Below are 12166 nucleotides of genomic sequence, written 5' to 3'. Positions count from 1 at the left end.
CTTCAATAGTATACTTTCACCATCACCTATAAATCTGGGCGAAAACACCTCGACGCTGACGCCCACTTTCGCCGCCCATTGCTTCCTATCGACGCGGCTCAACCTACAGCCTGCTCTCCCTCCTGCCATCCGAGTCAGCCTTCTGCTGGCCACCTGATGTTGCACCCATCGCTATAGCTCCTCTCGAGATCAACGCTGATTTCTCGTCTCTGCAGCTGACTGACCCTTACTGCCGCACAATCATCGCTCGCCTCCGTGGAGAATCAGTTGTCCCAAACAGTCGCTTGCGCAGTCAGCTTCGTCGGTTCCGATTTCACCATGGAACACTTTACCGCGACGTTTATCACCCTGCTGGGTACCCGTTGTACCTCGCTTCCTTCGTTTTAAAATTATGTAGGCTTAGCACGACGACCCCACTGCTGGACATTTAGGCCACTTTAAAACTTACGACCGTATAAAGAGCCGCTACTTCTGGCCTGGGCTTTCTGCCAGCGTCGCCAAATACATTTCATCATGTCCGTCTTGTCAGCATCGCAAGCGTTCAACATCCCTTCCTGCTGGCCTACTGCAACCTCTACCTTGCCCATCTGTGAATTTTGCCGCGGTCGCCATTGACTTGTTTGGTCCTCTTCCTTTGAAGTCAGACGGCAACCGTTGAGGTGTCACTGCCATCGACCATATAACGCGGTATGCTGAAACCGCCCCTCTTCGCTCCGGTGCCGCTTCTGAAGTCGCCGTTCTTTTTTCCTGTGTGCAATAGTTTTGTGTCATGGAGCTCCCCGTATTCTCATTAGTGACCGTGGAAAGAGATTTCTTTCTCAAGTCCTTAAGGAAGTACTGCGCGCAGCCAACAGCGTCCATAAGACTTCTTCTAGCTACCGCCCTCAGACCAATGGACTCATCGAGCGGTTTCGCCGCACTTTGTCCGACATGATATCCGCCTATATCGCTCCTGATCACCGGAACTGGGAAAACGTTTTATCTTTCGTCAACTACGCCTACAATTGTGCTGTTCAGCGCACTACTGGTTATAGCCCTTTCTTTTTAGTTTATGGCCGTCAACCCTCGACAGTATTCGACGCTACTTTCTTCTCTGCAACCTCCTCTACGTCTGAATCTCTGGGCGAATAGTTTGCCACTCATGTGGCCCAGTGTCGCAAACTTGCCGGTTTGAACACTGAAGGCGCCCGACAAGAACGCAAAGGCCTGTATGATCAACGCCATCAAACTCCCTCCGTTTACGCCGATAATGAAGTTCTCCTGTGGACACCAGTTCGCATTCCTGGCCTATGTGAGAAGTTCCTTCATTGTTACATTGGCCCTTATACAGTACTCCAACAAACGTTCCCGGTGAACTATCGCGTTATTCCCTCGCACACCGTCGCAGATCGACGTCGTCGCTCCGAAGAGATCATCCACGTCTGGCACATGAAGCCTTATGACCGTCGTCCCTCATCCCTGTAATCAGCGACCAGGGTGGCCGCTCTCTTGCCGGAGGTATTTGTGTGAGCGCAGTGCGCGAGCTTTCGCCTCTTTCATCTGTATAGATCCATCATCATCATTATCGCTGTCTGTTGCTCGGATCGTCTCGCGCTGTGTGCCAGCTGGTTCTGAAAAAAAAAACAGACGTTCGTGCAAGTGTTACCTTACAATATTAGTTTTATATGCTACAGCGAAAGAGCCTCGTCTCGCTGAAAACAACGCATCATCATATTATCCAGTCTTTGTGTCGTTCATGGCCGAATAGTGGATAGAATATTAATACAGACAAAACAGTTCTGTGAAGGCTTTAATGTGCACAAACATTATTGAGGCAGTTCCTGTAAAATAGATAAAGTAGAATATTCGAAATCTTTTTAAAACGGTTGTTCAGTGTAGGTATAAGGGGTTGAACCAGGATACTTTAGTTGTGAGACGAACAAACTACACATTGGCCACGAAGTCTCGTCTATTAAAGTAATTGAGAAGAACCCCTAATGAAAGAGTTGCTTTCTTCTAGTTATTGGCGTGTCCTGAAGCAACATGTGCTAAATCTAATTATAATCAAAGTATTCTAATCAGGAATTGGTCATTTTGCACTAAGAGGTGCTGCCAGTGAAAGAGTTTCGTAGTGAATAAAATATAACATACAGACAACGCCAATTGTTGCTGATTCAATCACTTATGATAAGCAGCTATCAGCAAATGATGAGCCGGAGCGGCGATGACGATGATGATCGTTCCAGATTGGCTAATACCATGGCCACTGACATTTGTACGGACATCAGTATGGACTGGCACATCAGATATGCCAAACCGGTAGGGTCCTCTAGAGACCCGACAGTCCTGGATTAAGCCCTGCCATAAACCGCTCCTTCTGATAGCGAACTACCCTCTCAAAGATAAGCTCCAAGATCTCACCCCCGCACAGGCTGTCATATCCATGGGTCTTGCCCTTAGATCTTGACGACCGATGGACCTTATTAATCTCGTCTTCACGCCATTAAAAACATTCCATCAGTTTTATTACCATGTTCAGCGTTACGCAATCAGAATTATTCAAGCCATTGATCATAAACGATTACCCACGGACACGCCGTTACATATATCCTACGAAGCAGACGACGAGGCAACTGGCAGTGTCGCGGGGCGGAGATATTCAGCCAACGTGTCATTTTCTCCGTTCGCTTGCTACACGAAACAATATGTAGATAGATATTGGTACAAAAGCGACATGGCGCAATGTGCGTTTGGGATTGTCAGGCTAGTATTTTTCACTTTTGTTTTAGTTCCTGACTCAAGCCAGTTGCAAAATCATTACCATCGGTAGAGGCGCTTCCAGCCGCCGCATTCTCTCTGCTGAAACCGTTCACGTTATCTCAAGACCCCGAGGTTTGTCAACAATGCATTAGAATCACGTACAAATCCCTTCGTGCAAGGAGGAGCTACCGGAATTACGAATATTTTTCAGAACGCTCACGACACAAGGGGATAAATCAGCTCTAGATATATAGTAGATTTTCTATTTAAACGAGGTAATATTTAATCACAACAGACGGCTGAGAAGATTGTGAGCGCTTCTTGATTCTTATACAAAAGTTTACGTAAATTGAGAATTATTTTGGTGTCCTCAGTGCGATATTGCTCTTTCCATAAAGCCCTTGAAGGAGCGGCTTCAGCTTTGTATTTCCGTTCACCTTTGCGCAGGACCGACGTGGATATCGTGGTAGTTATCACGAGTTTTTTATTGCTGCCACCACACCAGTCGTGCATCAGCATGCCGCCGACCGCGTGGAGGACCAAAAGCAAATATCTTCTTCCCATGGTAAGCTTAACGAGTAACTCATAAAACATTCATAATGCCGATGTAACAGAACATATTAGGATTTATTTCTTTAAATGTGTATTTTAAGGCACACATTAAGACTTGATTGTAAATGAAAAACTAAGAAAATTCGTCAACGTATTTTGACGCCAGTAGCGGTAGCGATTCCGGATATCGTAATTCCTAGATAGGCTTTACAAGAAATTATTAATTACTATATTAAATAATTAGGGATAGCAGAGAACCTGTATCCGTATAGAGTAACACATAAAACCAGCAAAAATAATACAAAGCCTTAAAATTGAAAAAACGATGCTGTTTTCTATTGAGAAAGCTAATGCTAGCTTGTTAAATCAGCGGGAAATTACATGCAATTAAATGCAACATTTAATGCTTTCAATAAGCAGTGGTTCCGTCACAAGTCTCGGAACTTCTAATACTGCCGCAGCATGCACTTGTATTGCCTCCGCCCTTCTAGGAAAATGTGGCTGGTCGCAAGACTTGTGATAATTGTTTGTACAAGCACCACAAAGTAGTATATGCAATTAATTCGTGGGGTCATTGGCGATTTGCAGGAGAAGGCCCTGCCCATGACCAAACGAAACTTCGGGGCCGATGGGCTGACCGTAGCGCTCTCGTTCCAAATGGGAGTGCTGATGTTTAAGATGAAGAAGAATTACGCGACCGCATCCAGCGCCATGTACGGAGACTGCGACGCAACGATGCTCTCAGACTACTCACAGGCGAGTGTGACGTCTCCCTCAAGTTATATAATGTATCATATATAAAATAAATATAGGGTATGTAACAGCTAGGCGATGTAAGCAAGGCAACAGCAGCGAAGCCCCTGTAACCGTGTAATTCTTCCAATTGCGAAGACTCCAGACTGTGGTACCAAATGACCATGCAGTCGCGATATCTGGTTCAGGACTTTTGTTTAGAGCTAAGTATGGATTTTGTAAGATGCTGTTCTGAGAAATTGATGCTAATGTTGTAATCTTCGGGTGTGCACAGAAATTGTTTTTTTACGTTTTCCATGCGCTTTATCCCGATAGTTATTACTGGTAAAGAAAGCAAATGGACTCATTATTGCAAGCGAGTCCTATAAAACTACTAAGGTCCCAAATGCGGCTATAGTCATTGTTAAGGTGGCAAACCATTGCGAAAAAGTCCCATAACCAACCTTCCACGTCGGTTTAAGATCTCTATACCACCGCAACCTGGTTTTGCTGCACTATAAGATCGATAATATTTTGTGACAGGTGACATTTCCCCTCGGATCATTGGTTAGTTTTCAGTGCCACTCGCCGCGTGGTGACAAGCATGAAAACAAAATGAGCTCCCACAATCTCCGAGCATAGCATCTTTGAGTAGGCTTGGACTTGTAACCTCAGAAGGCTAAAGCACGGACTGCACAAACAGAGCGGTCTTATAAAATTTATATAAAAAGTATAAAATATACCATGATCACAAGTGCCACCGTCACCGTATGGGATTGTAAGTCAGAACGACATAGTCTAAGGGGATGCTTAGAGGGGAGAGCTCCTGAATGATTTAGACCGCTTGGAGATCTTCAGCGCGGGCTCATTTTTCACAGCAGATGGTCACCGTATATTTTGCACGCGCTGTAACACAGCAAAACTGGCGGATTGAAACCCGCATCCGAAGACTGAGAAGTCACGTGTCTAAACACTTAGCCACCGGGGGTGGTCTAGTCAAAGGTTGCGAAAGCAAATTTGTCATAAAATGGCAGCACATAATATATTCTTGACGTAGAGAAATAGTATGCTTCAATTGATGAATATATCCTCTAGCTTTCACTACCTAATGTCATCCTTATAGCAAGGTACATGGCCGTGCCCTCCATGCGGTCAGAAGTGTGCTATAGTGAGGCAGGCGCAATAATTTAAGCACTGGATTGGGAGCAAAGCTGCTTGTGGAGCAGTGTCTTCGCTGAGAGAAAGTATGGGATTTAAAGATTTGAGTAGGCAAGATTTACATCTACTCTCTCCAAATACATTGGTGGCCCTATGGGTGGAACTTAAGTTTTAAAAAAAATTTGGTTTTGGCTTAGCTTTATAGGTAAGCCTGGATATCAGAAGCGAAAAGCTTCGGTGATGCCATGACTTAGCTTGTGGTTCCTTGGCGTAGTTGTGGCTTACTTTGTTGTTCACAGTTGCACTAGATATTCCATGGCTTATCATCACGGTGAAACGTTGATTACAGCCGTACATCACATAAGATTAAACTTTATTCTGATTCTACATCATCATCACCGTTACACTTCTGTATAAACATAAACATAGCCCGGTGAAAGCACGCGGCACCGGCTAAAGGTCAACCGGCGGTTGCGGCGGCAGCGGCGGCTCCGACCACCTGCGCCTTTCCTGGGACGTCACGTGGTTTGCGCATGCGCAGCCGTTGCTTTTATTGCAAAAGCAATAATCACTCGTTGATGTGTGCCGTGTCCGCGTGCGTGTCTATGACCATGGCCCCTGGCATGAGCTGCCAACTTGGGTCTCTCGTTTCACATGAGACGATTATGTCAGACTCAGCCTGCCAGGACCCTGGCATTCACGTTACCCCTATAGGGCACTAAGGCGCGTTCTTACGGCTTGGTTAAAGCGGGGCATTATATGTATTTCTAACGACGGAGCACACGCGAGACTCGGAGTTGACTATCTTTTCGCTTCAAAACGCCGTTGCACTGCGGGAATTCATTTAGACCATGGTAATGTTAACAAAGCAGTTTTCCTCTAATCGTGCTCACTTTACCTCACCGAACGAGGTAAATATTTTCAAAATGTTCTACACCATTTTAAGGCATACATTGTGTTACTTCTCACCCATCCTTATCTACAAGGAATTCTCGAAGCTTGGTGGCGCTTCTAATTACCATACGCCTAAATGGAAGCAGCAGTCCATCATAAAAGGCTCATTTTGATAATGGACTTATGGGCTTTTTTTTTTTTTTTCAGGCATGTGAAGGAAGCGAAGACCATCTGACCAGCGAGAGGACTGCAATTTCCCTCAACAACGAAGAATCGGCCAGGAAGATTGGGAAAACTATTTTTTCGACCTACGACACGGAGGATTTCATGAAGGATAAGGTGATATGGTTGTTTCTTCTTACCATGCAACTACTTTCCACGTGTCCGGTTGAAATGTAATCCTTATCGCTCATCCTGATCACCTGAATTTATGCCCGGCATTATTTTTTAACATTCCTCTTTGAACGCTGCCAACACGCTGTGACGATAAATTTCTAAAATGTGAACCGCTAAAAAGAGGTATGTTCTTTGGCCACAAGACGTTTGACATGGCGATACGAGAGAATAATCGAGCTAACAAAATACCAGGCGAATTTTAATCGCTGTTGGTACAAATTGTGCGCTCTGTTTGTACGTCTCAAGCACCTTATTCTCTCTCCCGGTTCTCTTTCGCTTGATCTGCTTGATCTGCATGCTTGATATTATAAGCAGCCACATAATTACTTTGCAATCTGATCTAGACAAGCTAACGGCGTGGTGCTGCAAATGGCAGATGCAAATTAATGCAGAAAGTTTTCCAAAGGTTAGAAGTCTTCTCCCAATATTTACACTATAAATAGTGATTTAATAGACATGGTCCCCTCGATTAAATACCTCGGCGTATACCTAAATTCTGCATTAACATGAACTGACCACATAGAGCAAATTACGTCTAAAGCCCAAAAGAAACTAAGTTTTCTGAAGCGTCGCTTATATCTCGCCGACAGGGACACTAGACTTGAAGCTTATAATTTCCTTGTACGTCCTTCTCTGGAATATGCATGAATAATTTGGCATCCTTATCAAATCACCCTAACCAACAATGTTTAATCCGTCCAAAATAAAGCTCCTCGATTCATCTTGTCATCCTATTCACGATATCAAAGCGTTTCATCTCTGAAGGAAACACTTAACAGGCCATCCCTATCAGTGCGCAGAAAAATCACCCGTTTATTGTATTTTCATACACTTTATCATAATATCACTTCGCACGGTTGCATATTTCTCCACCCCCTCATACGTCACATCGCGTTGATCATGCCCATAAAGTTAACCCCGTTTTCGCCTGGACGGAAAAGTACAAACATTCACCATTAATCTTATCAATAAAAGAATGGAATGAACTGCCACCCAGAATCGCCACGATAACAGAATCATCTTTATTTCAGTCAGCATTGAAAACCTACCTTGAATCATTACACTTTCGGTAAATATATTGGACCACTATGCCGTCTCTTTTCCTACCGCTGTTTTCTTTTTTTGCATAAATTGCCACCGCGATTGCATTATACTCAATTTCTAATATATCATGCTATGTTATCTCTGGGTGTGTTGTTCATGAGTGCTACTTCACCATCTCCATTGCTCTGTTTGTTCTTTTTTGTTTTGTTCGTTTGTTTGATTGATTGTTTATTTAACAAAGAATTGTATACTGGCTTATTTGCCCCTCCCCCTAATGCCCCAGCGGGCCTTTATTGTATCTGAATAAATAAATAAAGATAAAAAAAATATCTCGCAAACTACCCTCTACGGTTCACGGTTCACGTTATTGATGTAACCAAAGACGGTAAGCACTACCATCTGTCCACGGTCGTCATTAAAGCAGACATGACCTCCCACAAAAGCAAGGCTAAAGCCGAAATTTTACGAGGCAAATGACCATTGCGTATACCTACAGCGGCTAGCAAAATGGCAGGGCACCAGATGTCGAGTAATAAAAAACAATTTCTAGAGCAGTCTGGAATCTACACTGCAAAAATGTGAAAGCCGGAGCGTTGCCACGGCACAAAGTGCATTTCATTTGCTATCATTAACATTTTTAACTACATTCAAGGTTCGTATCATCGCTAATGTCATAATTGTCATTATTACTAATAGCGGCATCCATGTGATTGCTATTATCATCCTTACGGCTTAGACAAGAAGAATCATGATGAGCGTTTCAAGATTCCAGAGTATGGCACAGTTGGTCAAAGAGCTCCACTGGGATCCGAGGGTGAAGGTTCGAATCCTGGTGGAAACAGGATTTTATTTTCCTGATGAAGTCACCAGGATAATTTCCAAATGACACATCAGATCCCGTGAACATCTCGCGCACAACTCTCGCACGCGGAATGTTTTTCCATGAGCCTAAAAATGACTTAGCCTTAATATATCGTTTAGCACAATAATCTATTTGTATATGTTATTCGCTCGAAAAGAGTAAAATCGTGTTATGCGGCAAACTAAAACTGCTTGAGTCCTGAATCATTAGATCTCTTTAGAGAACTGTTCTGTCGCACTGCTTTGCATTCATGCCCTTTATGCACGCACCCCGCATTGAAGCGATGACCTCGTGATCGCGCACATTTTCAACCTCGGCTTAATGTTTGCGCCTAACATTACGTGAACAAAGCTAGACCTATCGCCAATGTTTGTCGCTCCTCTCCGCAGGCAAGGATGGTCATGGGGAAGCCACAAATGCGGACGGGCTTCACGTGGTTCCTCTTCAACGTGCACCTTACGGACACCTCAGGGCGCTGTCTTACCGGGGGTTCTTTTCAACGAGTCAAAGGCTTCAAACAGTTCTTCCAAGAGGAATGGATGCGTCTGAATTAACACACTCCGGCAGTCTAGAGCACCTAAGCTAAGATCTCTAATATGGCTCTAGTACTAAACCTGCGAGCTGACTGTTTCAGGATTATTTAGGCATGAAAGAAAAAAACAAAATCGTCATGCCACATGTCATTCATTGGGGCGATTGTGTAACCGCCATTATTGCGCTGACCCAGTATCGTGTGCTTAAGCTACTGAGATAGCGCAGTTAATTTGCACGTACTGCTGCCCATATAGAAGACTCTTCAAAACAAACGTCGCTCTCAAAATTGAGCTTTGCATTCTTCTGCGCATATATTTTAAGATTCATGTATCTAATGAAATCACAGGTTGTGTAATTTTTATATACCTGGAGGTCGACCTCAGCTTTAATTTTTGTGCTATTTCTCGATTGCGATAAACGGTAGAAGCAACTGCGGCCCTTTAGTGTAACGTGCCGGACCTGTTTGTACGACGCTAGGTATCCTGCCGGAATCATCATTCCTCGTCATTTCAGAAAATTTTTTCTAGCGCTAATGGTGGGCACGGCTAGTTCGGTTCTTTCTTGAACGGCAAGGAATTTACTATATTCAAAATGCTACGGCTTGCTGCCGTGCAAGAGGTAACTAATTTAGCTATAAAGATCGTTACCCAGCCTCTCTACAGAGCAATGTGGGCCATTGTGCACTGATGATCCGCAAGCTCGGCGATGACTAGTGAATAGGGCTGAAAATGCAGTGAAGGCCGATGCACTGCCGGACACGAAAGCCTACCTTTCACGACTTTAATATAGTTTTTTGCAGTTTTTTGCAACCTAATACATTCATTTGTCCATCCATAGTGGGATCTGACTCAACGAAATGTCATTAAGCTTAAATAGTATTATCTACATGTTCTGCAAATAAAAATATGTGGCCGATTACAATAAAAATAATTATGCAATGCCATTTGTAGAAACCGTCCAGTAATAAGTAACAAATATTTCCTTTCCAAAAAGCTTTCCTTTGTAGCTGTATTTGACAGCGATTGGGTGGACATCATTGAGTAATACTCCATTATTACAATCAGTGTATCTCTATGTTCGATATACTTGTTCCCTATTTTTAGCTACGGGGCTGCAAATAATTGTCCTTCGCTAACAATACGCAGGGACTCTCAAACACCCTGTCGAAACTACTTGAATGCAGGATAGGTCGTCACGCGCTCGGTATACTCCTCGAAGTGACGGACAAAGTTAAAAATCCAGAAGAAAACGACAACACCACACACAAACTTATGTGGCTGCCAGGGCACATAGGGGCGGCAGGGAATCAAGAGGTCCCCGCTCGTTGAATCACGCCTCACATTGTTTTTTTTTTTTTTTTTTTTTTTTTTCTGTGCTTCACGAAACCGACGAACAGAGGTGCGCGCAGGACAGAGAAGTTGATGTGACGCGCACCTCTTCGAGTGTTGTCCGGTCGGCGTCTTTATGCGCTGAAAATTTTAAATAAAATACATTTTAAAAATCAGTCCATGTTTGGTAGTTGCATGACTGCAAATATAGGAAATAGGCGCTTAATAATGTAGTCGAAATCAAAAGGTTCGATTAGAACTTTAGCAGTTCGTTCAAATTAACGTGGCCCATATAATGTTTTTCTATTCAAATCTCCCCAAATTAAATCACTATGCTGTAGAGCCCAATCTGCTCCTTCAAATAGCATTGGTTCTAAAAAAAATAGCGTGTTTCTTTACATGACGTTGGAATGAATGCAATTTTCCAGTCTTTAATAACATTTTTCGCAATACAAAATTCCCTTGACGAAACGTTCCATGCAAGCAGGCCCAAACGCTCAGATACTACGGGAAAATCAACAAAAAGCTCGAGGAACTCTTAAGCAACATTACCAAAAATATAATATAAAAACGGTCTGTCCTGTTCGAACTGTCTACAGAACACCCACATAGTGGCATATGGCTACGAATGTTTGCGATGTACTCGTTGGCCTCATGCACACAATTGAATGCGTACATCGCACGTACGCACGCAGGAAAATGATCTAGAGATCTACGCAGGTAATATCAACGCAATCATGTCGGAGTGATTGAACATCTCATGATCAGAACCCCATTTGAGCATCAGGGTTGGCCAAGAAATGGCGACACCTAAATTTCTAAAGTGGGTTACATGACACACACGAGCAGTTGGCAATTAGAAAAAATTTACTAGAGATGCGAACAGTGATTTGTTTAGCTTGATTTACTTTACAGCATATAATTTTCTTTTCCTCTTAACTGTGATCCGGCGTGAGTGGTGCGCTGAATAAAGTCAGCAGACCTTCACCACGACTTCTGTGCCTACACTTCGTTTTAGGGCGAGAGCCTTTATAAGCTCATACTGTCGGCGTTCGTGCGGTCACATATAGCTTTCAATCAAATGACGTCACGATGATGTCAGCAGAGAAAAGGAAATTTTCCCCGCCGGCAATCGAACCTCTATTCCTTAAATCCCCAGCCGAGCGCTTTAACCAACTGCACTACTCCCGGGTTCGTTAAAAGCCCATAAATCTCCTTGTCTACCGTGAGGAAGATAGTTAAGAACAAATAAATAAATTCGGTCTCTACCGGGATTCGAACCACCAATCCTTGCATCCCCAGCCGAGCGCAATAACCAACTGCGCCACGCCCGGAATTTTTTCCCTCATTGCATGGAAGTACTTCAAGACGAAATTAACCAGGTGGCTTACCGGAACCTGTCATATACAGCTGCACCAACATCGAGCTCTTACTTTGCCCACAGATAAAATTTTAGGAGAACAGAAGAGTGAGCGCGTTGGAATGAAATCATCATAAAGCAGCGCGAAACACAAGACCGAGAGGAAACAGGAGACCATACGAGCGTTCTCTAACTGAATTTTTATTTCTAGAAGGAATGATAAAATCGCAAAGCCCTGTAAAAACCATACGCGCGCGCAGAGGGAGGATTAGAAACGTCATCAAAACAAAGAAACCTGTAATCTACCACATGACAAGCATCAGCTATTAGCTGGTCGCCTCATATTCAACGAGTGCGCTAATCTCTTTTTCTGCAAGACTGATAGAAGGTGAAGATACGCAAGCGTCTGACTCTTTTTTTATCAAAAAAGCCTCTACTAGCTCCTTGTATATCCGATCTGGGTGACTGCACACGATATTCGTCCTGTCCAAATGGGGGAAACAATCTTTATACTTCCAGCAGTGTGCGGGAAGTTTGAATGAAACAGTACCTTTAACAAATGACACC

At 43.6% G+C, this 12166-nt stretch overlaps 1 protein-coding gene across 2 annotated transcripts in view; it reads left to right on the top strand.

The window, feature by feature from the left end:
- LOC146176635 (uncharacterized) overlaps nt 1–10492 on the top strand; it is a 30552-nt gene extending 20060 nt beyond the window's left edge. The window contains exons 6-9 of one of the 2 annotated variants that reach the window (XM_084582899.1): nt 3187–3304; nt 3880–4047; nt 6283–6414; nt 8767–10492. In XM_084582899.1, the coding sequence (XP_084439025.1) occupies nt 3187–3304; nt 3880–4047; nt 6283–6414; nt 8767–8931 (583 nt within the window). In that variant the 3' untranslated portion in view covers nt 8932–10492. The remainder of the gene's footprint in view (nt 1–3186; nt 3305–3879; nt 4048–6282; nt 6415–8766) is intronic. The other variant, XM_084582898.1, reaches the window with a different exon arrangement.
- Nucleotides 10493–12166: the final 1674 nt, after the last annotated feature.

This window comes from Amblyomma maculatum, chromosome 10, assembly GCF_055883805.1.
Source record: "Amblyomma maculatum isolate TAMU_Amacu chromosome 10, ASM5588380v1, whole genome shotgun sequence".
NCBI lineage: Eukaryota > Metazoa > Arthropoda > Arachnida > Ixodida > Ixodidae > Amblyomma > Amblyomma maculatum.
This window is presented reverse-complemented; position numbering and strand designations above follow the sequence as displayed.